We start from the raw sequence: 26,266 nt of genomic DNA on the forward strand, positions 1-26,266 counted from the left end.
GACTTGTGTGACAGATCCAGGCCCACAGCTGGCTGCAGCGCCCTGTGGGAGGGGAGATATACAGGCAGCTGGATGTGTCCTTTCTTGTTCCCGAAGGACTAAAGCCCAGGAAGGAGCAGTCTGCAACACCAGGGCAAGTCAACACCTGGGACTAATTAAGCAGGTGCAGCCAATCAAGGCCTGTGGAGCCCTTGAAAAAGGCTTTCCCCAGGAAGGAAGGGTGAAGAAGATAGAGGACAGACCAGGACTGGGGAAGGTTCACTAGGGTGGAGAGATGCAGTTATTGGAAGAAGGTACTGGGGTTGTGTTATGGGGAGGGGGTCTGCTGGAAGTGGCCCAGGGAGGCGGACTGTGGCCATAGGAATGCCCAAGGAGGGAAGCCCCTCCTACCACAGCTGCCTAGGGACCCTGAGCCGGAACCTGGGTTCCTCCCAGACCACCCCACACATCAGGCCAGCCCTAGAGGAGCAGGAGGCAAGGCACAGGCCTCCTCACTGAAAAGACTGCATTTTTGGACTAGCCAATGATGAGAACTGAGCCCTTGAAAGTACAGGAGGCAGACTGAGGAACACAGTGGGCCTCTGTGGCTACTTTTAAACTGCCATGTAGTTCAGGGACCCATGGGGACAAGCCTGGGGTTGTATCACACTTAACTCAAAAACTCAGTGCCTGAGCTGTCGCTCCCCAGTTTAAATCTGGCCACATACAACTTTTACTCTTCTTTCTTAAGGGAGGATGATCAGATTGTCACCAGTTATTGGTAGAGCCAGTAATGAAGAACTTATTCCTGCAACCATAGCAAACTAGCTCCGAAACAGCCTGAACGGTATCTGAATTTAGGCCTGGCTGACCCAGAGCACTCCTTTCCCTTTACCTCTTGCGCTGTAGGTGCCCCCTGACAAGAGCCTGCACTAGGGAAATTCTCTTCCTCAGTTGATGGTAGGATTCTCTCTCCCTGTATCCTCGCCACACCGACTGAATGTAAATGGCAGCATTAGTTCTCTCCAATGCCTTCCTATTTCGGTATGAACGCCAATAAGTCTGGAAGCAAAATTTCATTGATCAGAGACGGTCACAGCAGTGTTTCTGGTGGACATTTGCAGCTCTTCCTAAAACAAAGCAGCACATACCTGCAGAGTAATGGTTGCTTGCCGCATTCTGAGAAAGTGTCTCCTGTCCAAAACCATCCGGAGCCAGCTCTGAAGGAGAACAATCTTCCTGATCACTTCTTTATGTAGTATGTCCTGTAGCATCTGTCGTTCAGCCTCCTTCATAAACACCTAGTCAGTATAAAAAGATCACATAAGCATTAATCAGTACCAGACGGTCCATGTCTTAGACAGAAATATCCCAGGGATAATATATTTGGGGCTGCATACACTTTGCTTTCATGGTACAAGAGTACTGCATTTCCTTGTCAAAACAGCTAGGGCTGCCACCTGTTCATTACCTCTGATACATTTATAAGTCTTTACACTCCACTTCCTAGTTTTCTAGGCATTAAACGTAAATGGCGAACAGTTAGCCACAATTTTGTCCCACACAGGCCTGGGAATCTGCTTCACTTGTAAAGCCCAATATCTGCCTCCCAAAAGTCTATTTTAAGTTTTTATTTACTGACTACAATCCCTTGTTCAGATTCCAGTGTACAATTCTCTGAAGTGAAGGCAGCAAGAATTGCTTTTTAAGTTTCCTTTGTCCACTGAACCAATGCCTTTAAAAGTGTAATGGCTGTCTCTGCAGGGTACAGCCCTGCACCAAGTCCAGGATGTTGCCCTTCACTGTCTTAACCTGGGACGGGAAGAGCTACAAGCAACTGAGATATCTTAGAGAAGACAGAGCAAAATTTTTAAAATGGTTCCTTTTTCAGGGGACAGAAGAAAAAAAAAATCAAATATATTGGGATTTCCCAGCAAGATTACTGACTTCACTCACTAGCATTTCTTACAGGGCTGAGGTGGAGAACATATTTTACAGACCTTGGTCCTTCCTATTTGGTAGTTGCTTTTGTCCAGTTTCAGTTGATTCAAGTAAGCAGAGATCTCTTCCTTTGAGGCTTTGGCATTTTGTGGCAGTAACACTTGAAACTGGTCTATGAAATCCTGAGTAGATAACAAGCAAAGATAGTGAGAGACCACAGTTAGCAGACAATTCAGCTGTCTGCAGTGTTAAATAGTCCTAGCTTCCAAATCATTGCAGCCCAAATATGTTAGCCTAATTTCAAGAAGCACTATTATCAATCTTACAAAGTTCCAATAATAGTTTTAACTTGTAAAATGCTGTTCCTTCCAGTTTCACATCCAAGTTAATGCTTAGTAATATGGACATGTGTGTATATCTGCTGTATCCAGAGGATAAGTCTGTTAGTTTATAATGGGAAAGGTCTACTGAAATACATATAGCTGAAACAAAGATTCTCTACACGCAATAAATGGAACAATAATGGATAATCCGCACAGCAGCTGAGACTGTGCCTTGTCAGCATACACAGGACCTGTCTAGATTAACGGAACATGCTTTTACATAGCATTTCATTGAGGTTTCATAGCTAGAGTAAGCAGATATTTTCTAGTGCAGTAATCGAAAGAGCCCATGCGGTCCTCAGGGGCATACATTACACAGACTCATATGTGACAATACCTGCGCATCTCATAAGGGGTGTGCATTTTCTATGGAAGCAGATGCTTCCCAAATCATACTCATCTGCTCCCACTGCACCCCAAGTACCTGGAATGTATATTTGGCACTGTAACCAGATCTCCGGATTCGCACAGTCTCCAACATGCCAGTGTATCTCAACTGCTGCAACACCAATCCCTCATCAAAGAATAGCTCCCTCTGAAAGAGACAGCGGGAAACAGACTAAATACAAGACACAATTTACACTATCTCCTCGAAGAGGAAACAAAAAAAAAAAAAGCAGTCAAGTAGCACTTTAAAGACTAACAAAATAATTTATTAGGTGATGAACTTCCGTGGGACAGACCCACTTCTTCAGATCATGGCTGTTCTGGTGTGGCTATGATCTGAAAAAATGGATCTGTCCCACGAAAGCTCATCACCTAATAAATTATTTTGTTAGTCTTTAAAGTGCTACTTGACTGCTTTTTGTTTTGAGAGAATACAGACTAACACAGCTCTCTCTCTGTCACTATTCCTCTAAGACAAGATCATTCAATGAGAACTTACACCAACTGATTTGCTGTCAGCGATTCCTTTCTTCTACTCACCTACAGTATTTTCATTTCTCCCTGCAGATCCACACAGCTGGAGACAGTATGGTTATGGCAGGAGTTGAAAAGTGGCACTGTTGCATACAGTTTTTAAAGGTCTTTTTAGAATGCGAGCAGTACAGAACCTTTCAAGAAATGCTACAGTGGAACCTCAAAGGAGAAGTAGGGGAAGGATCTGCTGCTCTCGGTGCACTTCCAGTTCCAAAGAGGGTATTTAATTGACCAGAGTCTGTAACTCAGGTGATCATAACTGAGATTCTACTATATATTAATTCTGTAGTGCAGATTCTTTGAGAAAACATGGACATTTTTGCTCTCAGCCTTAACTTTTCTAATTAGTGTTCTTGGAGTAGTGCTGCTTTCTGGGAACTGCACAATAGTGTTTGGACTAAACAGTCCTAAATAAGAATATTACCTACATGCAGTTTGTGACTCTCTCTCTTCAAGGACTGGTGTCTACATTGTACATGAACAAGCTGCAGAAAGAAAATATCCAGACTCCACATTGATTTCCCTTTGGAGAAGGAGAAAGCAGCTATCAAGACCCTGGCATCTACTCCCACATGACAGAAGAGCAACAGCACTTCACACGAAGAGAAAAAAGTAACCAGAGTAATGGAAGAATACAAAGAATTGTGTGCTTGTTACTATTGGCCTTTGGAGTCTTCTTGGTATTTCTGCTAGAACTAACAAGGGAGCAACTGCCACCAAATGGCCATTCCTGAAGTGCAGATATCTACACCTACAGAACTGTACTGAGACCCACTTATTCCTTCCACACTTGCCACCCAACACCTATCTGTTGGTAACTGCATCCTGCCACCACCAATCTGAGCAGAGATAGAATCAGTTACCAGTCCTCTGCACCAGGCAGACCCATAATCCCCCCAAGACTTGTTGTGATGACAAGTTTTGTAAGAGGGCTGCTGTTGTGATTTTGACAAAAGCCATTTGGTGATGGGTACAGTCAGTGAATCCTGCCACACAGCATACAAGATTCCCTTGCTTTCATTACATTCTCTTCAAAAACCAAAGAAAGGGTTGAGTGATTTTTATTAAGTAACCAAAAAAGCACCATTTACCTCTGCAGAAGCTATCTGCACGCTGCCTTAATGCAAACTAAATTCTAATATGTTGACACCTGTACGTTGCTGGGGATGCTGTATGTGCGTCCCCAGTAATCAGTCCAATTTAGTTTTCGGAGGCAGAGTGACCTACCTTCTCAGCATTGGAGCGGATGCAGCGGATGAAAAATGGCTCAGCTTTCCCCAAGGTCTCCAGTAATTTATTGAGGGAGTTCTGGAAGGAGATATTCAATACACTCATTCTTCAAATATCCCTACTTTAAGCTGCCTTTGGCAACAGCTTTGAATGTTCTCTTCAGTAGTATTGCCAGAACGGACAAAAAAACTATGTACATCATGCTCTCAAAGTCACCAACAATGCACCTGATCCCACCTGGCACAGCCTAGAGATTGGTATTCATAAGCTAAAGCCAGCCCTGGGAACTTCACTGCATGAGGCCTAGTGTGATGCTGTCACTTGTGGTCACTGGTTGGCACAGTGGTTCTTAGGACACTGTGTGTGTGTGTGTGTGTGTGTGTGTGTGTGTGTGTGTGTGTGTGTGTGTGTGTGTGTGTGTGTGTGTGTGTGTGTGTGTGTGTGTGTGTGTGTGTGTTTAATGATGTTTTTTCCACCAATATCAGACCTTCTTCCTCTGAGTACAAGTTCCCTCTAGTCTAATCAAATCACAATTGATCTAATGGGGGTCTTAAGTGCCACCCTTTTATCTCGTGTTAGGGTTTGTTTTTTTTTAAACTGTGGCTGGCAGAAAAAGGAAGGACACTTTCATCTCTAATCCTTGGTGAAAATGAAACAATGGCAAGAATCGTTTGTTTATGTAGCCTATTATGGCCCTAACATTGTCTACCCTAGGGACTGCTGATGCCAGAAGATCCTATTTTTTTTGGTGACACAGAGCAGACCACAAGGAGACTTCATGAAGGCTAGAAGAACAAGCTGATCATTTATATAGTGAATTTGCAAATGGGCTTAGGAAATAACCCAGAAGTCAGATCTGTTCAGGAACAGAGTCCTCAGTGGTGTGCACTCACTGCATGCTCCATAGCACAACAGTAGTTTCTACGAAGGTTGAAACATTTCTCTCTACAATTCTGATACTCGTTTACCTGAAACTGTGCGCTTATGCTAGGTGGTTTTTTCTTTTTGTGCAGGTGTAGGAGGGATTTTGTAGTCCGATCATGCAGAGTCATGCTCACTATAAGCTTCAGAGACTTGGAGTCGAGCAAGTTCTAGAACAGAGGGATTCGCTGTTTTCACTCTCAGGCAAGATACACTTACATAAAACAGTGATCACACTTGCTAAAGGGAAAACGTTGAAGCCTTCAGTGAGTCTCATGGTTTTTATTTTAAACCTAAATCATCCTCTCCCAAATACCAAAACCATTTCCTCTTCAAAGACAGGAAAGGAAAACAGCCTTCTACCTGATACTTCTGACCCTTGTGGGTTACTCAGTGAGTGGCTCTGCAAATGTACCATCCCCTGCCATGCCTCAATGCAGGTATGTTACATCCACCAGTAGTCTTCACTGCCAGGCTGAGCCACAGATCACCTGTGAACTCTGCCAAACTACACAAAGCTTCAGAATTCAGTAATTTTACCTCTGATTGTTCCAGGCTTCTAGGAGCAGTGAAATGTGCTTTCTCCACACATTTAGCTACTCCATAAGTATTCCAGTTACATGCATATTACTTCACAGAGAGAAGATTCGAGAAATACTTGTGCCTCTCTTCAGATGAAAGAATGAATTTTACCCACAGAGCAAACTCATCTTTTGGGTGTAAAAAGAAGATGGAGACTCCTCTATATTCTAGAACATTGTTTTTCTGGCACAAGATGCATATTCATTACTTGCAAAACCCAAGACATCTTATAATGTGCTGAATAAAGTTTACCTTGGGAATGATCTGCTTCTGTTTGGTACCTCTGCTCTTCCTGTTAAAATATTAAAGATTGTTCAAGGAAAAAATGTGTAATATTTTTGTTATTTAAGCAAGTTAGGCATGCCTTGCAAATTAGACCATGCTAAGACTCAGAGAAGAAGAGAATGAGTGCAACAGTTGCAGGAGGTGTTCATGCATGTATCGGAGTTCCTTATAACTAATTCATGCAGGGAAAGCAAGCCACTTTGGCAAAACAGTCTCCTCACAATTTCCAATACCCACAGTATTAACAAAAATGTTTGTCCATAAATATAATTCACAGCTGTTAGAGAAATATGAATAGCTGCATATGTTGTATTTGCTTTAAAAATCTCACAACCAAAACACAAGCTATTAGTCTATACAACCAACTGTACAGTCAATGTAAGTCTCCTTACCACACTTCTGCCCTACCAAAAGACTACGTTTGCTGTTCCTAGCAGCACTTTGAGAACATGGAGCTGCTCAGAGCTGGACAGCACATGCCCCAACATGTCAGTTAGGAATTCTGAGGTCTGACTAATGGGATCTTCTCTGGGAGTGGGCAAAGATACAAATGAGAGAGTGAATTGGAAAATGTATCCCGTGGGAATAGGCTGCATTTCACTCCCTGAAAATTGCTGCTGTGTTAGCCCTTTAAGAACATAAGAATGGCCATACTGGGTCAGACCAAAGGTCCATCCAGCCCAGTATCCCGTCTGCCAACAGTGGCCAATGCCAGGTGCCCCGGAGAAGGAGAACAGAAGACAATGATCAAGTGATTTATCTCCTGCCATCCATCTCCTGCGCTTGTACTGAAGGCTAGGGCACCATACTTTACCCCTGGCTAATAGCCATTTATGGACCTAACCTGCAAAAATTTATCGAGCTCTTTTTTAAACCCTAATAGAGTCCTGGCCTTCACAGCCTCCTCCGGCAAGGAGTTCCACAGGTTGACTGTGCGCTGTGTGAAGAAAAATTTCCTTTTATTAGTTTTGAACTTACTACCCATCAATTTCATTTGGTGTCCCCTAGTTCTTGTATTATGGGAAAAGGTAAATAATTTTTCTATATTCACTTTCTCCACACCATTCATGATTTTATATACCTCTATCATATCGCCCCTCAATCGCCTCTTTTCCAGATGGAAAAGTCCCAGTCTCTCTAGCCTCTCCCCATATGGGACCCGTTCCAAACCCCTAATCATCTTAGTCGCCCTTTTCTGAACATTTTCTAATGCCAATATATCTTTTTTGAGGTAAGGAGACCACATCTGCACGCAGTACTCAAGATGTGGGCGTACCATAGTTTTATATAGGGGAAGTATGATATCTTTTGTCTTATTATCTATCCCTTTTTTAATAATTCCTAACATCCTATTTGCTTTACTAACTGCCGCTGCACACTGCGTGGATGTCTTCAGAGAACTATCCACTATAACTCCAAGATCCCTTTCCTGATCTGTCGTATCTAGATTTGACCCCATCATGTTGTATGTGTACAACTTTGGTATAAGATATGCCCTCAACCAGAGTCAGACTGTTAAATATTCCATTAATATGCAACCCATTACTTTTACTTACACACACACACACACACACAGTTAAAGACATTGGATCTCGGAATCTATATATTGCAAGGCTGTGTCTTGCACTTTGGGAAACTTTGCTTGTCTTCATGGCTGCTGGAAGTAGGAATGTGAACAATTAATCCGTTAACCAGTGAGCCTCATCCTAAATGGATGAAGCTTACTGGTTACAGTTAGCTTGTCGCATGACTGGAGTAGCTCCCATCTGCAGCTGCCCGAAAGGGAAAGAGGGACCTGCTGTGGACTGGGGCTGCTCCAGCACAGCTGGAGTGCCCTTACCTGTGGTGCTCCCAGGCTGGGTCACTGAGGATAGGGGCTGTTCCGGTATTTAACCAGTTAACTCAGTAAATGGGATTTTACATCCCTAGCTGGAAGTAGGGAATGCTGCTGCACCTCCTGACTTGAAGTGGTTTTCACTATCTATAGGGTATACAGTTTGGTTCAATGGCGCTCAGAACCACCACTACACAAACTGTACATATATAGTGACTTAGTTTTCTGCAGCGTTCCAATAACTGATTAGTTCTACACAACTTGGTATTTAGGGCAAGTTGGCATTAAAAGCAGAATTTAGCATTAGCTAGTGTAAAGGAGGCAATGTAGTATTCTCTGCAGCTGCTACAGGTAGTGCACTTTTACAGAGGAAATACTTTGCTCACAATTTCTGTTTTGTTTAAATTAATCTTCAGAGAAGCTTGTTCTACTCTCATAAAAATAACCATTTTGTTCTGGACTGCTTTGTTACTGTTGCACTTGCAAAGCAATGCCTAGAGCACCAAAACTCACAGGACATGTAATTGAGGTTGCTGAAGTCGGCTGAGTGATCGAAGTAGCCTGCAGGGGTCATCACCCTGCCAGGGAAGTCCTTTTATACTCTTGATGATTTGGTCATGCAAGTCTCTAAACAATCCACAACCACAGACAAAGACAGTCACAAGGGAGAAAACGAGAAGATTAAAAAAAAAAAAAGTCCCATCACCCAGTATGCTCTAAAAAACATCAGGTCCATCCCAGCGTACTTTTCTCTAAACATGAACATGAACATTTCTGGAAGAGAAAGTGCTGAAATGACATACCAATTAGTGCCCCTGTGTAAACAGTTAAATTATTTCCAGGAACTACCATCTGTCTAATGCACACTTTTGGGACATCAGTTCTGAATGCACTGTGGACCGCAGCTTTTCACCAACAGAAGTCAACCTAGGCAGCAAGCCTAGGACAACAGTATGCAAACAAACACACACCTAGGAGTCAAGGAGCAAAATCACTCAAAACTAGGACTTGCTCCCTTGTAGAGAAACACATTTTTTAAATGGCCGACCATGCACAAAGAAGCTATTTTGTGAGTTATTTGAATGGTTTTTAGAGACTTTTTTTGCATCTCGTCTAGCAATAGTTAATTGTTTCCTTGAATAGCTTCAGTTTGTGTCAATGTTAGAATATGTCTGCTTAGCACAATCTCCTTAGAGCAGAAAGCTAGATGTTGCAAGAGTACTTGAAATGCCATCAAAATGAAGTTTTACTTCTCCTATTTCCATTTCAAGTTATTTTTTATGTTTATGTTCAGCTTTTAAAAGTCAGCCTGGGATGGTCTCTAATTAGTGATTGAATCAATCAGTTTATCCATGCAGCATGCTGCTAGGGAGTGTCACAACTTTGCCAAAAACTTACCTTCTTTACTTTCCAGAGAGGCAAAAACCAAAAATAGAACAGAAGTGTAAGAAGTCACTTCTGAGCATCAAATGCCATCACCATTCCAAGCAGCAGAATGAGGCATCACCAAACTTTTTTTTTTCTAAGAAGTTATTCATTCATTCATTGTCTCTAGCTCCTTTTAAAGTTCTTCTAAGCAAGCTGATAATTTTTTTCATTGACTATCCAAAGAACATGAGGGAAACTATAGCTGACAGTTTTATAGGCCTATTAAAAATTCAATATGGACTTCACGTGCACTTGGGTTTAATTGTTCAATTTGCTATGAACCAGTTATTTTATGTGTAAACTCTCTGAGGCTTGATTTCTACCCTGAGCTCAGAAAGTGCATCTGCCCAGGAATGTGCCTCTCTGATCTTCAGCTACAAAGTCTTCTCACTTCTACTTACTTCTTGTTTTCATAAAAAGTAATGATGTCTTCAAAAGCATTTATATCGAAATCCTCAGAGCAATCAAATGAGAAATCAAGCACTGAGCAGCTGCAAAAGGAATATGTATAGAACCTCAATACTGGAAAGGTAAATATTTAGAGACAGAAGAATGATCGGAATCAGTTCTGTAAGGAATCTCCTTTTTTCCCCAACCACTCCACTTCATTTTCAGTGATCATTGCCTAGAAACAAAAGCTACAAAAACATAGGCGCTCTTATGGATTCTTCAGTTTTCAGAGTCCAGCAGCATAAGAAGAAATGTACAACACAGAAAGCAACATAGTGTAATTACAGAAGGGAGAGTTTAGAAACTTAGTGGTAAGGCTGGGTTCAGACTTTATGCCAGTGATATTTGGCAGCAAGTTTCTTATATTCCAAGTGAACAACAATTTGAGTTTCTCGTCACAATTGTTACAGCCTAAGCATTTTAAGTAGAGAGCAATTATGCCTCATTTAATGAATCTCCTATTGCTTAATACTACATCCAACTGTATGAATAGGAAGAACCGAACATAATTGTCAAGAGCTTAACTAAACAAATTAGTTGTCAGCCTAGCTTGTGGATGTGTTCAACATGGCCCAGCAGCGTAGTGCCCTTCCCCACAGGGAATATCAACTCTTCCCTACTATGTTTAAGATACTGCCCATTGTTCTTTGTAAATGACTGATTTAAAGGCCAAGTATGTGTCTCTCACCGATAAACTTTTTCTACTGGTGTATTTGCTCTCTGGAGTTCTCCCAAGGGAACCCGAGGTCCATGACGTACTACGCCTGTTGTGTAAAGTAAAGAACAGTGCTCGTTAATTTTGATTAATTTATTCACACAATAGGACAAGCAGCATTTCAATGCCTACGGAAATATACGTGTGGATTTTAAGTTTTGCTACAGCTATAACTGGTGAACTCATCTGTTCAAGAATATTCTTAAGACTAAGCATTAGTATTAAAGGGGAAACAACCTAGTTTATAAAATTGTAATCTCAGAAGGGATGAAGCCTGATGAAGCACACTTATATAAGCAGTGTCAGGCAGCGATTACCTGCTATACATTAGAATTACTTATATCACAATTAGCTTTACAAAATATTTTATCATATTTCCCACATTGTTTCTAAAGCATGCACTGGTGACAAAAGGCTTTTGGGCTGGGAGTAACCATAAGATAGGGCTTAAAGGCAGGAATTCCTAACATCTGGACTCAGGTAAAACAACATCTATGAGTTTCCCCTTTGGCATTCAGCTTTGATAATTATATCTTACATCTGTAGGAGAGAAAATCCCTTAGAGTAATATAAAGATAACAAGCAATTGCTTTTATTCAAAAAAATTTTCCAGAGTGATTTTTCTGTGCTCAGTACCTGCAGTTTTCTGGGCTCTTTGACGTCCTGCTTCTGCAAAGACAGCCATTGCTCGAATCGCTGCCCGCAGAATAGCCCAGCGGAACACAGCTACTGGGTCCATTCCTATCAACTCCCGAACATAGGCACTGTCACTACTGCGCAGCAAAGCAACAATATCTGGTCTCATGTAATCCATGTTCTTCTCTCGAAAATCCTGCAGAACAGAATCATCAAGCCCTCAACACTAAAGCACAAAGGATTCCTGTGGAATTATGTTTTAACTAAGGGGATAGGTCAGCTTGAATAATTCTTAACATGGTATTGGTCTGCACTCCAAGACTGACAAAAAATGAATCCAAGTCTAGTTATACACCAAGTTTAAACTAGACCAAACAAGTCTTCTATTTATACTGAATTGTGTGACAGGAAAGGGAAAAGGGAAGGACAGAGGCCTTTGGTGACCATCCAAAAATCTGCTGCGTACCTTTATCTGATATTTAACTTTCCCTGCAAAGTGCCGGATGATAAAAGCAGGTTCCTTCACTGGTGTTCCAACAAAGAATTTATTCTCCTCGTGCTGCTGCTTGAACTTTGCAAGTAGGGTGTGATTGGTGGCATGTGGAAAGCTAGAGACAAAGTAGGAAACAGTGGGAACTATCAGCTTCTTGCTTTCTTAGCACAAATGAAGGTGGCCTGCTCATACAGAGAGGTGCAGGCTGGTAGAATCCAAAGATATCAATAGTAGTGACAAACTAGATAAATATGCCCTACTCAGGGGTAGTCATGTTATGGCACTTAGAGAAGTGAGTTACAGAGTTACCTTTTAAGCAGAAAGCAGTCCACAGCAAAGCAGAATATTTAGAAACATCTATTGTACAGAGTCATTTTCTACCTACCTTCCACTATAAAGTTCTGTAGCACTTGTACTAAGTAGTTACATCTTACAGAATTTTCATAATTAAGTTCCCCAGCCATCTGCTTTGTTCTATCTGCATAATTATACTGTGAAAACCCCATAATATTAAAGTGTGAATTTCTGCAGTTAAGCTAAGTTTTGTTTACAACACTAGAGAATACCAACATACAAGAGTAATTTCTCAAAAAGGAATCTGATTTAGCTGTACGTTGCATATACAAAGAACCTGCCTCCCTCCCCACAAACTGTGACCTACCATAACCATTAACTTCCTCTACTTTTGTAGCTATTTATGACCTTTTCCCTTTTGACACACACAGCAAATCACCAGGAAGAAACTTGATACTTACTTGCTTTCTTCATCTAGCAGATAAAAGAGGCCAGTGGGCTTCTTGCTGATTAAGTGAATGCAGGTCACATTATCTGTATAATCAATATTATGCCAAGTGATCCCTTCACTTTGATACTCCTCCTGTTCAACTCAACAAAAGTTGCATGTCACCACCGCAGCCAACCATGTCCAGCATTGCTAACTACACACTGCATCCCATATCAGGGCTTCCTTCGATAGATCTTGCCAGGTTCGAAGTTTACAGTTCATACAGGGGCAGTTAGAAACAGCAAAAAATATTCACTTATAGATAATAAAACCTAGATTCTCTGATTAATATTCTATTTAATCTCCATATAATAATCTCCATAAAACAGACTAACTAGACCTACAAAACAGGAGAGTGATATATAGTGACTGGCTGATATGTCTTGCCCACAATAAGTACTGTCTTGGTTTAGAAGGTTTGGAGTTTTGTTTGGTAAAACTGTGCAAAGTACTCCCACGTATAGTCCTGGGCCAAAAACCGTAGCAATGCCAGCTCCACAATCAGCTTTTCTTCATGCTGTGAATGCCAGAGGCAAATTGGTTTGGAGGTAACACACTTACATTCTTGAAAAATGTATTTATGGTTCAATGTCAAATGGAAGTGCATGTTCAAAAAGGGAGAAGCAGCAGAATGCAACAAGATGGTGCTTCCCACAGGAGGGATCTTAGAAAAAGTCACTTTTTTCAATTGGGTGAGACTAAATCTGTCCAATTTATGACTTCTGTGTGATTTATATGCACAACACACAACATAAATTGGTATTTAAATTCCACGGTCAAGTCTCTTCTCAAAAAGATATACAAAGAATTCCCGAGTGAATCCACACAGAGAAACATGGAAAATTAATTACTGAAGGATTAAGGCTCTTTGGGAAAACAGAATTAGAAAAGCCCAAGTACATTCTCCTGTTTAGTTAGACTGCTTTGTAACTCCTGTTGTGAGTTACTACACTATGGGCTCTGCTGTTTATGTCAAATGTGTGTGTTGGAGCAACTTTTTCCTTTACTTTCTGTGTAAAGCTGTGTACACACTGTTCATAAAATACATAATACAGAGCAAGTCAATACCTCACTAAGACTGACCACAGGACAATTTTTTTTTTTGGCACGATCAAGAAATGCTTTTGGCTTTTTTTGTCTAATGGCAGAAGAAAACAAAGAAAAAACTCACATTACCCTGAGGACACAAGACCAGATTCTAGCCTCAAATGCTGCACCACACTTCAAAGCATTTGGTAATATCAAGTATCACGCACAAACAAAGTGCATTAGCTGATTTTACAGGACACACAAGTAACTGATAAGTATCCATGCAGTTAAGCACATTCTCTAACAAGCATTGGTTGGGGGAGTGGTGGGGGAAGCAATGAGAAATACTGAATTTGTCAATGAAAATGTTTGAAATGAGGAAAGGAATCTGTTTTGCAACCCTAAGATGCAGTGTACCTTTTTATTGGGTGCTATTTCTATGCTGTAGAGATTTCATAATTGAAAGATTACTAATTTTTATGCCATATCTAGCGTAAGTGAAAGCTAGGGCACAGAAAGATAAAATCTCTATTATCCCACTTAGCAATCAAAGCAGACTTTTCTCAAGCCTTTTACAGCAGTTCTGTACAAGTTAATAAAGAAACGAATAAACAGGAAAAAACAGCCATGCTAGCCCACTTTTATATGGTTAGCTTTTGAAGTCACTGAGAGTGGAGAAACACCTGTCGAGAGACTTCTGGACAACGAAGTTTTTGCAGAGAGGTTAAAGTCACAGAGAAATTTACATCCTGGCTACTTCTACACTTAAGAAAAACTTCAAAATGGCCATGCTAATGGCCAAATAGGAGAATACTAATGAGGCACTGAAACAAATATTCAGCACCTCATTAGCATGCTGCTGGCTGCAGCACATCAAAAGTGCTGCGTTTCAATCACACATGGCTTGTCTACACGGGGGCCCTTTTTGAAAGGGCCCTGCAAACTTCGACATCCCCTGATAGGATGTTTGCAGGGTCCTTTCAAAAAGGACCCTCAGGTAGACAAGCCGTATGCAATCGAAACACAGCACTTAGCATGCTGCTGGCCACGGCACTTCCAAACGAGGTGCTGAATATTCATTTCAGTGCCGCGTTAGTATTCTCCAATTTGGCCATTAGCGTGCCCATTTCCAAGTCTTTCCTAAGTGTAGACACAGCCACTCTGTGGTAACCATAGAGCACCCTCTTGCTTATATAGTATATAATCTGATTTATTATGATTGTTATGGTTTTTTATTCTGTGTTTGTGCAGAACAGAGGTCCTGGTCCAGGACTAGGGCTCTTAGGTGCTATGGCAAATATAACAGCTTTCAATGGTTTCACATCTTTATGCAATGTAACCAAATTATGGACACACAGAGAAGCATCACTTTGAATCTCCTCATTCTTACTCTTTTAGACTATTGACCATACTATTTTAAATTTACCAGATACCTTGTATTTAATGAAAAATATGCCAGTGTATACATGTGACTCCACTACCATCAAGCCGCCTTGTTTGCCTCTAGTACCCTATGCCCCAGAATGGTAATTTCACTCTGTATGCAGGACACCCAAAAGCATGTCCCATCTATTTTAACTGCATTTAGACTAGTTCACTGCAGGATATCCACGTACAAGCACATAGTATTTACGAACTGATGAAATAATTTGAACTGAACCGCAACAGCTTTCACAGTCCTTTCCAAATTCCCTTTTTGGCTACAGGAAGTTGATCGAGTTTCAGTCTCAAAATTTGTAACTTAGTCTTATTGTTACCTCGTGCTTCCCTCATCTGTGTTGTATCCAGCTGTTATTTCCCATCTTCTATTTATAGTGAGCCCTTTGAGGTAGGAGTTGTTTTGTTGTGCATGTACAGTGCTGGTACCTGAATAGGACCTCTATCATTATACAAACCCACATTACAAAATAAACAAGGATGCAAAAACAGGGTTTTTACTCAGTACTTTCACAACTTTAATACTACTGCACAGACTTTTTGGAGCAGGGATGCGTTTAATTTTGTGTAATGATTAGGTGCTTTATAAAGTAAGAAGTTAATATACGAATAAAAGGTTTTCCAGACCATCCTTAATTACACTTTTGCTGGGAGACCTATTCCTTCAATATGTGCTTTCTTACCTGCTCTAATTTGAAAATGTGTTGATTGAAGTAATACTGAAGCTGCTCATTTGCATAATTTATGCAGAACTGTTCAAAACTGTTAGTTTCAAAATCTTCAAAGCCAAATATATCAAGCACGCCAATGGACAAGCACTAAGAAAATTATGCAGAAATATTTTTATACAGGCATGATTAAATTGACTTAATCATACAACTATAGTTTTGAATAATATTGTCTATTCCAAAATAAATGGCATTTACAATTCTAACAAATTCTTTTCAAGATTATAGGCTATCATTGCCTTTTTAACACCTATACTGAAATACCAGCTCTAGTGAAGTCATTGAGAATATTACCACTACCATCAACTTGGTCAGGATTTCACCATACATGCCTCAGCATACTATCCTATAAGGTGATTTTTGGTAATACTACGTGAAGAACTGCAACAGCTCAGAACAGAAGGATATTATTTCTGGTGAAGAACTTACTGTAACAGATTCTTCCATATCTTTTTTATTAAGAAGTGCATGATTAATTCGCAGAACAATCCAGTCAAACAGGGCACTGTACAGTGACTTTGCCATTGAATCACGTGCTGTTATAGCCTGCAGATGAAAAACAGTTCATTACATTGCCCTGAAATACTTGACTTTCCAACAGTGGTGCAGTCAGAAAAGATAGAATTACTCTGCCTTTGAACCTTTCACTGACACACTATAAGGGCTTTTGCATTGCTCTAACTTTGGGTTTGTTTTTATTGTAACATTCATTTGTTGTGACTCACTACTTTTTATCACTACATGACAATGAGATTTTGGCCATGTCTATTAAAAATATATCTTTAAATGAATAAAATAAAAATCCCATAACGATTCAATAACATGGTATTTCACAGCTTAGATGTTATCATGAAATATAATCTGGTTAGTGATTTCAAAGAGCAAGAAAAGTCCAAGAAAAGTGGTCTAGCTGCCCCCTCCACTTTTTTTTAAAAAAACACTTACAGAATCACAATGCAGTGTCACCTATAAGGTAAATGGCCAAATTCCTTCTTAAACACTCACCTCACTGAGACTATATGGCAGGATAAGTTTGTCATTAGCAGTCACTGTTTTTCTTTTTGTCAGCACTTCCACTAAAATTTCTCGTTTGACCTTCATGTAAAAAGGAAGAACAACAAAATAATTGACAATCTTAAATATTAGATACATGACAAACAGCAATAAGACACCAGAGGTAGTTACTAATTCCTCAGATGCTTAAGTCAAAACCTTAGGACAACTACAGCTGTGGCTGAATAAGTTTTACAAGTTCTTGGGCTTTTTAAAAATCCTTTTCTCAGTTTACATGCTGTTAGGATTGTTTTTTGTGACAAAAAGGCCCCACTGCTGACAAGCCAAGCACCATTCCTCTGATCCTGATACAGAGCTGAAGAGCTAATAAAGTAACCAGATTTTATTACCACCATATTTTTGGGATATGTTTTATCCCTTTCTCTCTCTCTATCCCAAGAAAGTCAGACGCAGAATGTGCATTCCTTTCAGCATAGCAAGCTGGTTCTCTTCCTCCAAGAAGATATGGCCCCAATACTACTATGCCTGTTCTGGGGAATGCTGAACTTAAAAAACAAAATGCTCCCATGAAATTACTGAGGGAAAATGTGACATTGGCCTAATATTTACGGCACACATTCAAGGGAATACTTTACCTTCAGAAGCTGAGAGAGGGTGTCCAGTACTTCCGGGGGTCCCACTTCCAACCCTTCATCCCGACCTGTAGCTTTCTTCTTGTAGGTAACATTACCCAAGTACAGAATAGCTGAGAGTACTGAAAAGATCCTGAAGAAAAAAGTGACTTTTTAAAAAAAATTAATGTTTTGGTTGAAGTTGACCAACAACATGTTAATATGCCCAGAGTATGTAACAGAAACATGCCACTTTTCCTTGAAGAGATTGTGGCAATACAACTGGCTTTTAGCAGTCCACAAAAACAGCCTTCTATTTTCTTTGTTTCCTAAAGGGCTTAGCAAAGTAAACTGGTTTGATGTCTTACACCTTAGCACACATCACACCATTCTGTTCATAGTGCATTTTACAGAACACACAGCTATACAGAGATACTTCACATCAGTTTCACTGCAGTACTCCAGGAAGAGGCTAAGAAATTCTACTTACTGTTTTTTAGTTGCTGGAAGAAAGCCAACCATTTCCATGGCTTGTTTTAATCTTTCAAAGTCATGGCGGAGATCTTCCTCATCTTCTATTTTCAAGTTATGCTACATAAAAGTCCCAAAATAACTCATATAAACACATTGAAAAGCAGAGATATTGACACAACTCTTCTGCAACAACTCTAATGAAAGAAAATGTACTATCTAAAGTGCAGTCCTGAAGCAATTTTTTATTTGCTCTAACAAAGTGCAGAATTTTGTTTCTTTCAATTTTTTTTTACAGCAACTGTAAGACTAACATTTTACTTCAAAGGTATATTCAATCCCATTCCTCCAACCATTATCCAGCTGAATAAGGCTATAAGCACAATTCAACAGCCACCCAAATCTTCAAAGAGAAAGTTCAGTCTGTCCACCGCTGCTACAGTTGAAAACATCTCTAAAATAGTTGTACAAAGGTAATTTTGTGTCATGTCATTATGCTGCTCTTAGGGTCATCTTTAGGACCTGTAGTAATCTCTAATATGGGGCCTACAAAGCTGAAGTGAAGATAAGTTTGGTGATAGTTAAGTCTTGTCCACATAGAAGAGTAATGAATGATTTGTACTACAGTTTGTGTAGTTGGTGCTCATGTTGCCGCATAGCTAAAAAGCAAAGTTTTGTCAAAAAGTTGCCTTTACCATTTGAAATTGTTTCTAAGCAGAGAATCATCACAGGACACAAGAGGAAACAAAGATTCTCTGCTCTGGTGTCCTTTATCACTACAAGACCTCAGGGAGGACACAGCACCTTCATCACTGAAGTTACACACCGAGTGCCAACGTTTACCTGATTGAGGTAGAAATAATCTTCAGGCTGCTTGAGGTGAAATTCTTTACGTTCTTCCTCACTGACTCCAAGCAACAAAGAATAAAACACATGGTAGTTCCTACAGGATAAAACATATTTCTACTTAATGAAAACGTGACATTGGTTTCTCTTTAATCCTTACGTGCTTCCAAATTGATAAAAGGGCAACTTTGCCATAATTACTACATTTCATATAATTAGTGACACATACAGCTTTCAGAAAAAATCCTAAGAAAATTACTCTAATCCTTTAATTTTTTTTATTAGAAGTAATAAAGAATTGTACTTTTATTGCAGAAAATGTACTTTAAAAAAGCAAAAGTGCAGAATCTTTCTTTCCTGGTATCTTCACTCAGATAAGCAGCATTGGTTCACATAAGGGTTACTTTATCTGGAAATCTCAGAATGGCTCAAGTATTTCCTCCTTCTGGCTACAAGGTCACCAATTCACTTGTACGGAACAGTGTCCAAGTACACAAAGGAAAGGAGCTCAAAGGTAACTTGCAAAGGGAAAAGATTTGGCATCCTTTTTGCTTTTATGATGATTGGAAAACTAGTGGCAAGAAACTGCATTTTAACTTCAACTGTTTGTTAAAATGTTGGATACTTCCACTCCTGATAACATCAAAGAGCTCACAAGGGATGACCGACACATCCCGGCCTCCAACAGTTCTTCTAGTGAAACCAGGGTTTATACTTCAGATACTTAAGGTAAAAACAACTGAGGAAGCAGAAAAGAGCTCTGAAAAACTTCCTACACAAGTCATAAGCAGCAAAAGAAAAAAAGAGGACACAGCCCAATTTGTGAAAAAAATCTTGTGAGTCACCTTTAAAATGTTTAACGTTCAATTTGTAAGAAGTACCGATCCATGACATGACTGAGCTAACTGTATTTTGCAACTGAAAGTTATCATTGTTATCTGATCAGGGCTGCGTCTACACGTGCATGCTACTTCGAAGTAGCGGCAGTAACTTCGAAATAGCGCCCGTCACGTCTACACGTGTTGGGCGCTATTTCGAAGTTGAAATCGACGTTAGGCGGCGAGACGTCGAAGTCGCTAACCCCATGAGCGGATGGGAATAGCGCCCTACTTCGACGTTCAACATCGAAGTAGGGACGTGTAGACGATCCGCGTCCCGCAACATCGAAATAGCGGGGTCCTCCATGGCAGCCATCAGCTGGGGGGTTGAGAGATACTCTCTCTCCAGCCCTTGCGGGGCTCTGTGGTCACCGTGGGCAGCAGCCCTTAGCCCAGGGCTTCTGGCTGCTGCTGCTGCAGCTGGGGGTCCGTGCTGCATATACAGGGTCTGCAACTAGTTGTTGGCTCTGTGTATCTTGCACTGTTTAATGAAAGTGTGTCTGGGAGGGGCCCTTTAAGGGAGCGACTTGCTGTTGAGTCCGCCCCGTGACCCTGTCTGCAGCTGTGCCTGGCTCCCTTATTTCGATGTGTGCTACTTTGCCGTGTAGACGTTCCCTCGCTGTGCCTATTTCGATGTTGGGCTGAGCAACGTCGAAGTTGAACATCGACGTTGCCAGCCCTGGAGGACGTGTAGACGTTATTCATCGAAATAGCCTATTTCGATGTCGCAACATCGAAATAAGCTATTTCGAAGTTGGGTGCACGTGTAGACGTAGCCCAGGAGTGACAGACATCATGCTCCTAGGAGTATATTTATAGAGAGCTCTGATTACTACACATTTAGCCAGTATTAATTTGGGTTCAATCCAGCCTTTTGACAGATACACAAACTGTTGACAACCCACCTACCAACAATTCAGTCCAATCTTTTCATTGTAATATAGTCTCTTCTTGACAGAAGAAATCAGACAATTATTGGGGCATTTCATTTATTTCAAAAGATTGAACTTAGAGGGTGCGTCTACACTGGCATTCCTCTTTCAAAAGAGGTATGCAAATGAGGTAAATCGAAAATGCAAATGAGGCATATATTTGCATATTCAGTGCCTCATCTGCATGTTCTAATTTCAAAAGAGCTTCTTTCAAAAGAAGAAAGCCAGTGTAGATGCTGCTCTTTCGAAAGTAAACCCATATTCGAAAGAATCCGTCTTCCCTTTATTTAACGGAAGAAGGATTCTTTCGAAGATGGGGTTTACTTTCGAAAGAGCAGCATCTACACTGGCTTTCTTCTTTCGAAAGAAGCTATTTCGAACTTACAACATGCAAATGAGCACACAATATGCAATTGTATGCCTCATTTGCATTTTTGATTTACCTCATTTTCATGCCTCTTTCGAAAGAAGAATGCAAGTGTAGACACACCCAGAGAGAAAGGTGGACGTGACTGACTGAGCAAAATACATTCAAACAAACGGTACAATCTATACATCTCCTCTTACCTTTCATCCTTTTCCTGAGAAACCAGGCGAGATTTTTCAAGCAGATATTTTTCGACAACAGCCCTGCAATACCGCCCCCCAAAATAAAACATGAATGGGTCAAGAGTGTCAAATAGAGCATCTGCATATCAAATCTACTCTTACACAGGGGATACAAATGGACAAAGAATAAAGCCAGAGCTGAAAAGTAGCCATTTCTCTTGCTGAAGACAGAAAACAAATGAATTTACATGGTACCAATCTCCTGAGTCGGTGTGACTTGAACTGTAAAGAAGCCAGATTTATTCAGAATACAATCAAGTCTTTCATATCCGGCAGCCTTGGGACCAGGAGTTTGCCAGATAGTCAAATATTCTGGATAAACAGAGAAGTGTACCTAGCAATGAATAACACTAAAGAAAAATAAAATTAGATATTAAGAACAAACAAAAATGTATGCAGACTACTTTATTTACCAACAACAGTAGTATTGTACACTGTAAACTTACACTGTATTTGCTGTATTTATTTGTAATTTACTTTCACGATACTGTACTTACGGAAAATGTAACTAAAGTTTACTTACGGTTAAAATGCTGGTTATTAGAGATTTCTGGATGATAGAATGGATATGAAAGAGTTTACTGTAATACTCAAAACACTGAAACAGAGCAGAGGTTTGTTGTTCACCTCTGATGTATTTAAGAAACAGAAATGACAAACAAGATTTCTCAGTGGAACACTGAATTGGAACCATAGAAATGGTTAGCTGTTATAGTTTCAGCATCTGGCATAATATACACAGGTATGCAGGATAAACCAGAACTCCCTTTTAATGCTCTAAACCATCTCAATCCACCTCTTGAAAGCAAAACTTCAATGTACTATAACACTGCTATATATTCTGCATACGTACACACAAAGGTCATTCACCAAGACAAACAGAATTCAGTGTATGACATCAGATGAATAATTAAGTGCAAAGACATCATATAGGAAGCAACTTTTGGACACAACTATTCACTCGTAATGACGTATATATTATTAAATCTAATTACAGTTGTGATAAATAATCTTTAATCACTTTACACATCTGATATCAAATCATATCAAGTTACTCCACTTTTGGCTGGGAGCACTACCAAATAGTGATCTGCAATGTGTAGTGTCTATTGCAGAGCTCAATTTATATTTTACTATGATATCCCAGCTAAAATCAATCTGCGTTTGGGAACACTTTTTGTCAGTACTGTATATAGATACATGGAATCTTCCACTTCTCTTCAGATCTATTAAGTGCAAGCAGAGCCTTTTTTTAAGTAAAAGAAAAAAAGAAAAGGAGCCAGTACTCAGCCAGCTCCCCACCTCCCAACGCCACCCAATCCTGCAGCTGGGGCTGCAGTGGTGCTAGTACTCAGTGCCAGCAAGTACTGGTATTGAGGGAAAAAAAAATGCAGAGTGCAAGTGATAACTAATGAAAGAGAAGTTACTCACCTGTAGTAACGATGGTTCTTCGAGATGTGTCCCCGTGGGTGCTCCACAATAGGTGTCGGGCTCGCCCGGCGCTGCAGATCGGAATTCTTCTAGCAGTTTCTGTTGGATCGCACATGCGCCGACGCGCGCCGCTCCCTTGCGTGCCCCCGGCCATGTGTGCGACCCAGTCCCCGCCAGTTCCTTGACCAACCGCCTCGAATGCTCCTGAAAAACACTAGACAGAGATCCGAAGCGGGGAGGATGGGCGGGTGGTGGAGCACCCACGGGGAGACATCTCGAAGAACCATCATTACTACAGGTGAGTAACTTCTCTTTCTTCTTCAATTGGTCCCCGTGGGTGCTCCACAATAGGTGACTACCCAGCAGTAACCCAAGTAAGGAGGTGGGTAATCGATTCATGTGCAGCTAGCCCCCGAGAGGACTGCTGTCGACAGACGGGTATCCTCCTCGAATACCTGATGTAGGGCATAATGCTTGGCGAAGGTGTCGTAGGATGACCAGGTCGCCGCTCTACAGATGTCTTTTAACGCGATGCCCTTGAAGAAGGCTGTTGACGCCGACGCCGCCACCGCCCTGGTGGAGTGAGCCCTAGGCGGGGCCAGCAAAGGGGTCTTTCGAAGCTCGTAGCACATTTTTCTACAGGACACAATGTGCTTTGAAATTCTCTGTGAAGAGAGGCCTTCCCCTTTCGACCTGGGAGTGAAAGACACTAGGAGCCTGTCCGTTTTCCGGAAGGACTTAGTTCTGTCTATGTAAAAGGCCAACGCCCTTCTCACATCTAGGAGATGTAGGCGCGCCTCCTTGCTGGAGCTGTGAGGCTTCGGGTAAAACGAGGGTAAAACTATTGGTTCGTTAAGATGGAACTCCGAGGAAACTTTTGGAACGAAGGCTGGGTGTAACCGTAAGGTTACCGCCTCCTTTGAGAATACTGTGCAGGGTGGCGTTGCCATCACTGCTGCGAGCTCTCTCACCCTGCGGGCTGATGTAATCGCAAGGAGGAAGGTTGTTTTCATCGTAAGGAGTCGGAGGGGCACCGTGGCTAATGGTTCAAAGGGTGGTCCCGATAGCGTGCTGAGCACCAAGACCAAATTCCACAACGGCGGAAGCGGTTTTCGAGGGGGGTAAAGGTTTACCAGCCCCTTCAAGAACCTTATGTCGATAGGGTGGGCGAATACAGTGGGCCCTTCCTCTGTATGCCAAAAAGCTGATACAGCAGCGAGGTGGACCTTTAGCGAGGATAGAGAAAGCCCATCTCGTTTGAGGTCCAATAGGTATTCTAGTATTACGGTTATAGGAATGTCAAGGGGAGCTAACTGCTTGGCGGAACACCAGGCTATAAATCGAGTCCATTTCTGTTCATAAGTCCTCCTGGTGGAGGTCCTTCGGCTACACTCCAGGACTTGTTGTACTCCCTCCATACACGTGCTCTCTAAGGCGCTGAGCCATCGATTAACCATGCTTGTAGGCGCAGACCCTGAGGGTGCGGGTGCACTATGGACCCCTGAGCCTGCGTGAGTAAGTCCGGCGCCACCGGTAGGGGAAGTGGTGGACGATCCGACATGAGCAGAAGCAAGAGAAACCATTGTTGCCGGTCCCAAGTTGGGACTATGAGTATCATGCGAGCTCTCTCCCTTCTGGCTTTCTGCAGAACCTTGTGGATAAGCGTTTTGGGGGGAAACGCGTAGAGTAGAGGGCCATTCCATGAAATCATGAATGCGTCCCCCAGGGACCCCCGCCCTATTCCTGCTCTGGAGCAGTACCGGGGACGCTTCTTGTTGTACTGGGTAGCAAACAAATTGACTTGGGGAAAACCCCCATGTACGAAATATGCACCGTAGCAGGTCGGAGCGGATCTGTCATTCGTGCGTCAGTGTGAAGCGCCTGCTCAGCTGATCTGCCTTCACGCTGTGAGCACCCGGCAAGTATGAGGCTTTCAACGTTATGTTGTTGGCAATGCACCAGTTCCACAATCGGACTGCTTCCGCACATAATGCACGGGACCGTGCCCCTCCTTGTCGATTGATGTAGAACATAGTGGAGGTATTGTCGGTATTGATCCCAACTACTTTGCCATTCAGGTAATCTCCAAAATGTCTGCATGCGTTGAACACTGCTCTGAGCTCCAGTATATTTATGTGCAGTGTCTGTTCCGCAGGGAACCATAGCCCTTGCGTCACCTTGCTGCCAATGTGCGCTCCCCATCCTATGTGGGAGGCGTCGGTAGTAAGAAAGATAGAAATTTGTGGTTGGTGAAAAGGCACCCTCTACTAGCAGATTCTTGGGATTTTCCCCACCATGCTAGGGATCTGCGCACCTCCGTTGTGGGCGACACTACCCTATGGACAGTGTGGGATGCCGGTTTGTAAACACTCGCCAGCCAATGCTGCAGGCTTCGCATGTGTAACCTGGCATTCTGTACCACAAACGTCGCTGCCGCCATGTGCCCCAACAGCTGCAGGCACTTTAGGACCGGCGACGTGGGGCTGTACGTCACAACTTGCACCAGGGAGCTGATGGTGCGGAAGCGGGCATTGGGCAGGTATACTCTTGCTGTGATAGAGTTTATGCGTACCCCTATGAACTCTATATCTTGTGTGGGTTCGGTCTTTGACTTTGCGAGGCTGATAACTAGGCCTAGCGAAGTAAATGTGTTCGCGGTGATGCGTATCATGCGTAAGACCTCTGCCTTTGAGGCCCCTTTCAGCAGACAGTTGTCCAGATATGGGAAAATAAACACCCCCTGTCTGTGCAGGTAGGCTGATACTACTGCCAGGGTTTTAGTAAAGACTCTGGGTGCCGAGGATAGGCCGAACAGAAGAACCCTGTACTGGAAATGTTCCCTGCCGACCGTGAAGCGGAGGAAGCGTCTGTGTGCCGGGTGGATTGTTATATGAAAGTAAGCATCTTGTAAGTCAAGGGCTGCAAACCAGTCTCCATCGTCCAGTGCCATAAGTATGGAGGCAACTGTGATCACCCAAAAGCATTGCTTGTGCAAGTAACAGTTGAGGCCCCGTAGATCCAAGATCGGCCTCCAGCCTCCTGTTTTCTTCTCTGTTAGGAAGTAGCGTGAATAAAAACCTCTCTCTTGGAATTGTTTCAGCACTCTTTCCACTGCCCCTATGAACATGAGGTCATCCACCTCCTGCTTGAGCCTCGCCTCGTGGACAGCGTCCCTGAGATGAGGCCTGGTGGGAAGCTTTGTCGGTGGAAGTGACTGGAAAGGGATCGTGTAACCCGTGGCTATAATTTCTAGCACCCATTTGTCTGTGGTGATCTTTTGCCATTGGGAGTGAAATGGTTTGAGGCGATGATGGAACATGAGATGAAAGTGGCATTGAGCGATGGTGTTGATAGCGCAGCCCCCGACATACCCGTCAAACTTGCTGTCTCTGGGCCTGCCCCGAGGGTGTATGGCTTTGTTGAGAACGTCGCCTGGGAGTCCTGTATTGCTGCTGCTGTTGATGGCGCCCTTGGTCGTAGCCTCGCTGATATTGAGCACGCTGTGGTTGGTAAGCGTAGCGTCTTTGCTGAGGATAAAATTTCTTCTTCTTGTATGGGGGAGTATAAATACCCAAGGTCCTAAGTGTGGCCCTCGATTCTTTGCTGGAGTGGAGGACTGAGTCGGTTGAGTCCGCAAATAGCTTTTGCTTATCAAAGGGAAGATCCACGATCTTCGCCTGCAGGTCCCTGGGGATACC

At 42.1% G+C, this 26,266-nt stretch overlaps 1 protein-coding gene across 7 annotated transcripts in view; it reads right to left on the bottom strand.

Moving 5' to 3' along the window:
* Positions 1-26,266, bottom strand: part of MYO9B (myosin IXB) — an 82,943-nt gene that overhangs the window by 19,795 nt on the left and 36,882 nt on the right. For 4 of the 7 annotated variants that reach the window (XM_074977972.1, XM_074977973.1, XM_074977974.1 and 1 more), the window contains exons 4-23: positions 21,096-21,158; positions 18,716-18,815; positions 17,892-17,992; positions 17,426-17,555; positions 16,782-16,871; positions 16,206-16,322; positions 15,732-15,866; positions 12,554-12,675; positions 11,772-11,913; positions 11,306-11,501; positions 10,643-10,718; positions 9,906-9,995; positions 8,590-8,703; positions 6,210-6,249; positions 5,423-5,545; positions 4,452-4,532; positions 2,728-2,838; positions 1,980-2,102; positions 1,131-1,280; positions 875-1,041 (exon numbers count right to left, since the gene is read on the bottom strand). In XM_074977972.1, coding sequence (XP_074834073.1) covers positions 875-1,041; positions 1,131-1,280; positions 1,980-2,102; positions 2,728-2,838; positions 4,452-4,532; positions 5,423-5,545; positions 6,210-6,249; positions 8,590-8,703; positions 9,906-9,995; positions 10,643-10,718; positions 11,306-11,501; positions 11,772-11,913; positions 12,554-12,675; positions 15,732-15,866; positions 16,206-16,322; positions 16,782-16,871; positions 17,426-17,555; positions 17,892-17,992; positions 18,716-18,815; positions 21,096-21,158 — 2,271 coding nt within the window. The remainder of the gene's footprint in view (positions 1-874; positions 1,042-1,130; positions 1,281-1,979; positions 2,103-2,727; positions 2,839-4,451; positions 4,533-5,422; positions 5,546-6,209; positions 6,250-8,589; positions 8,704-9,905; positions 9,996-10,642; positions 10,719-11,305; positions 11,502-11,771; positions 11,914-12,553; positions 12,676-15,731; positions 15,867-16,205; positions 16,323-16,781; positions 16,872-17,425; positions 17,556-17,891; positions 17,993-18,715; positions 18,816-21,095; positions 21,159-26,266) is intronic. The other 3 variants (XM_074977975.1, XM_074977978.1, XM_074977976.1) reach the window with 2 other exon arrangements.

Source organism: Carettochelys insculpta, chromosome 27 (assembly GCF_033958435.1).
Source record: "Carettochelys insculpta isolate YL-2023 chromosome 27, ASM3395843v1, whole genome shotgun sequence".
NCBI classification, from domain to species: Eukaryota; Metazoa; Chordata; order Testudines; family Carettochelyidae; genus Carettochelys; species Carettochelys insculpta.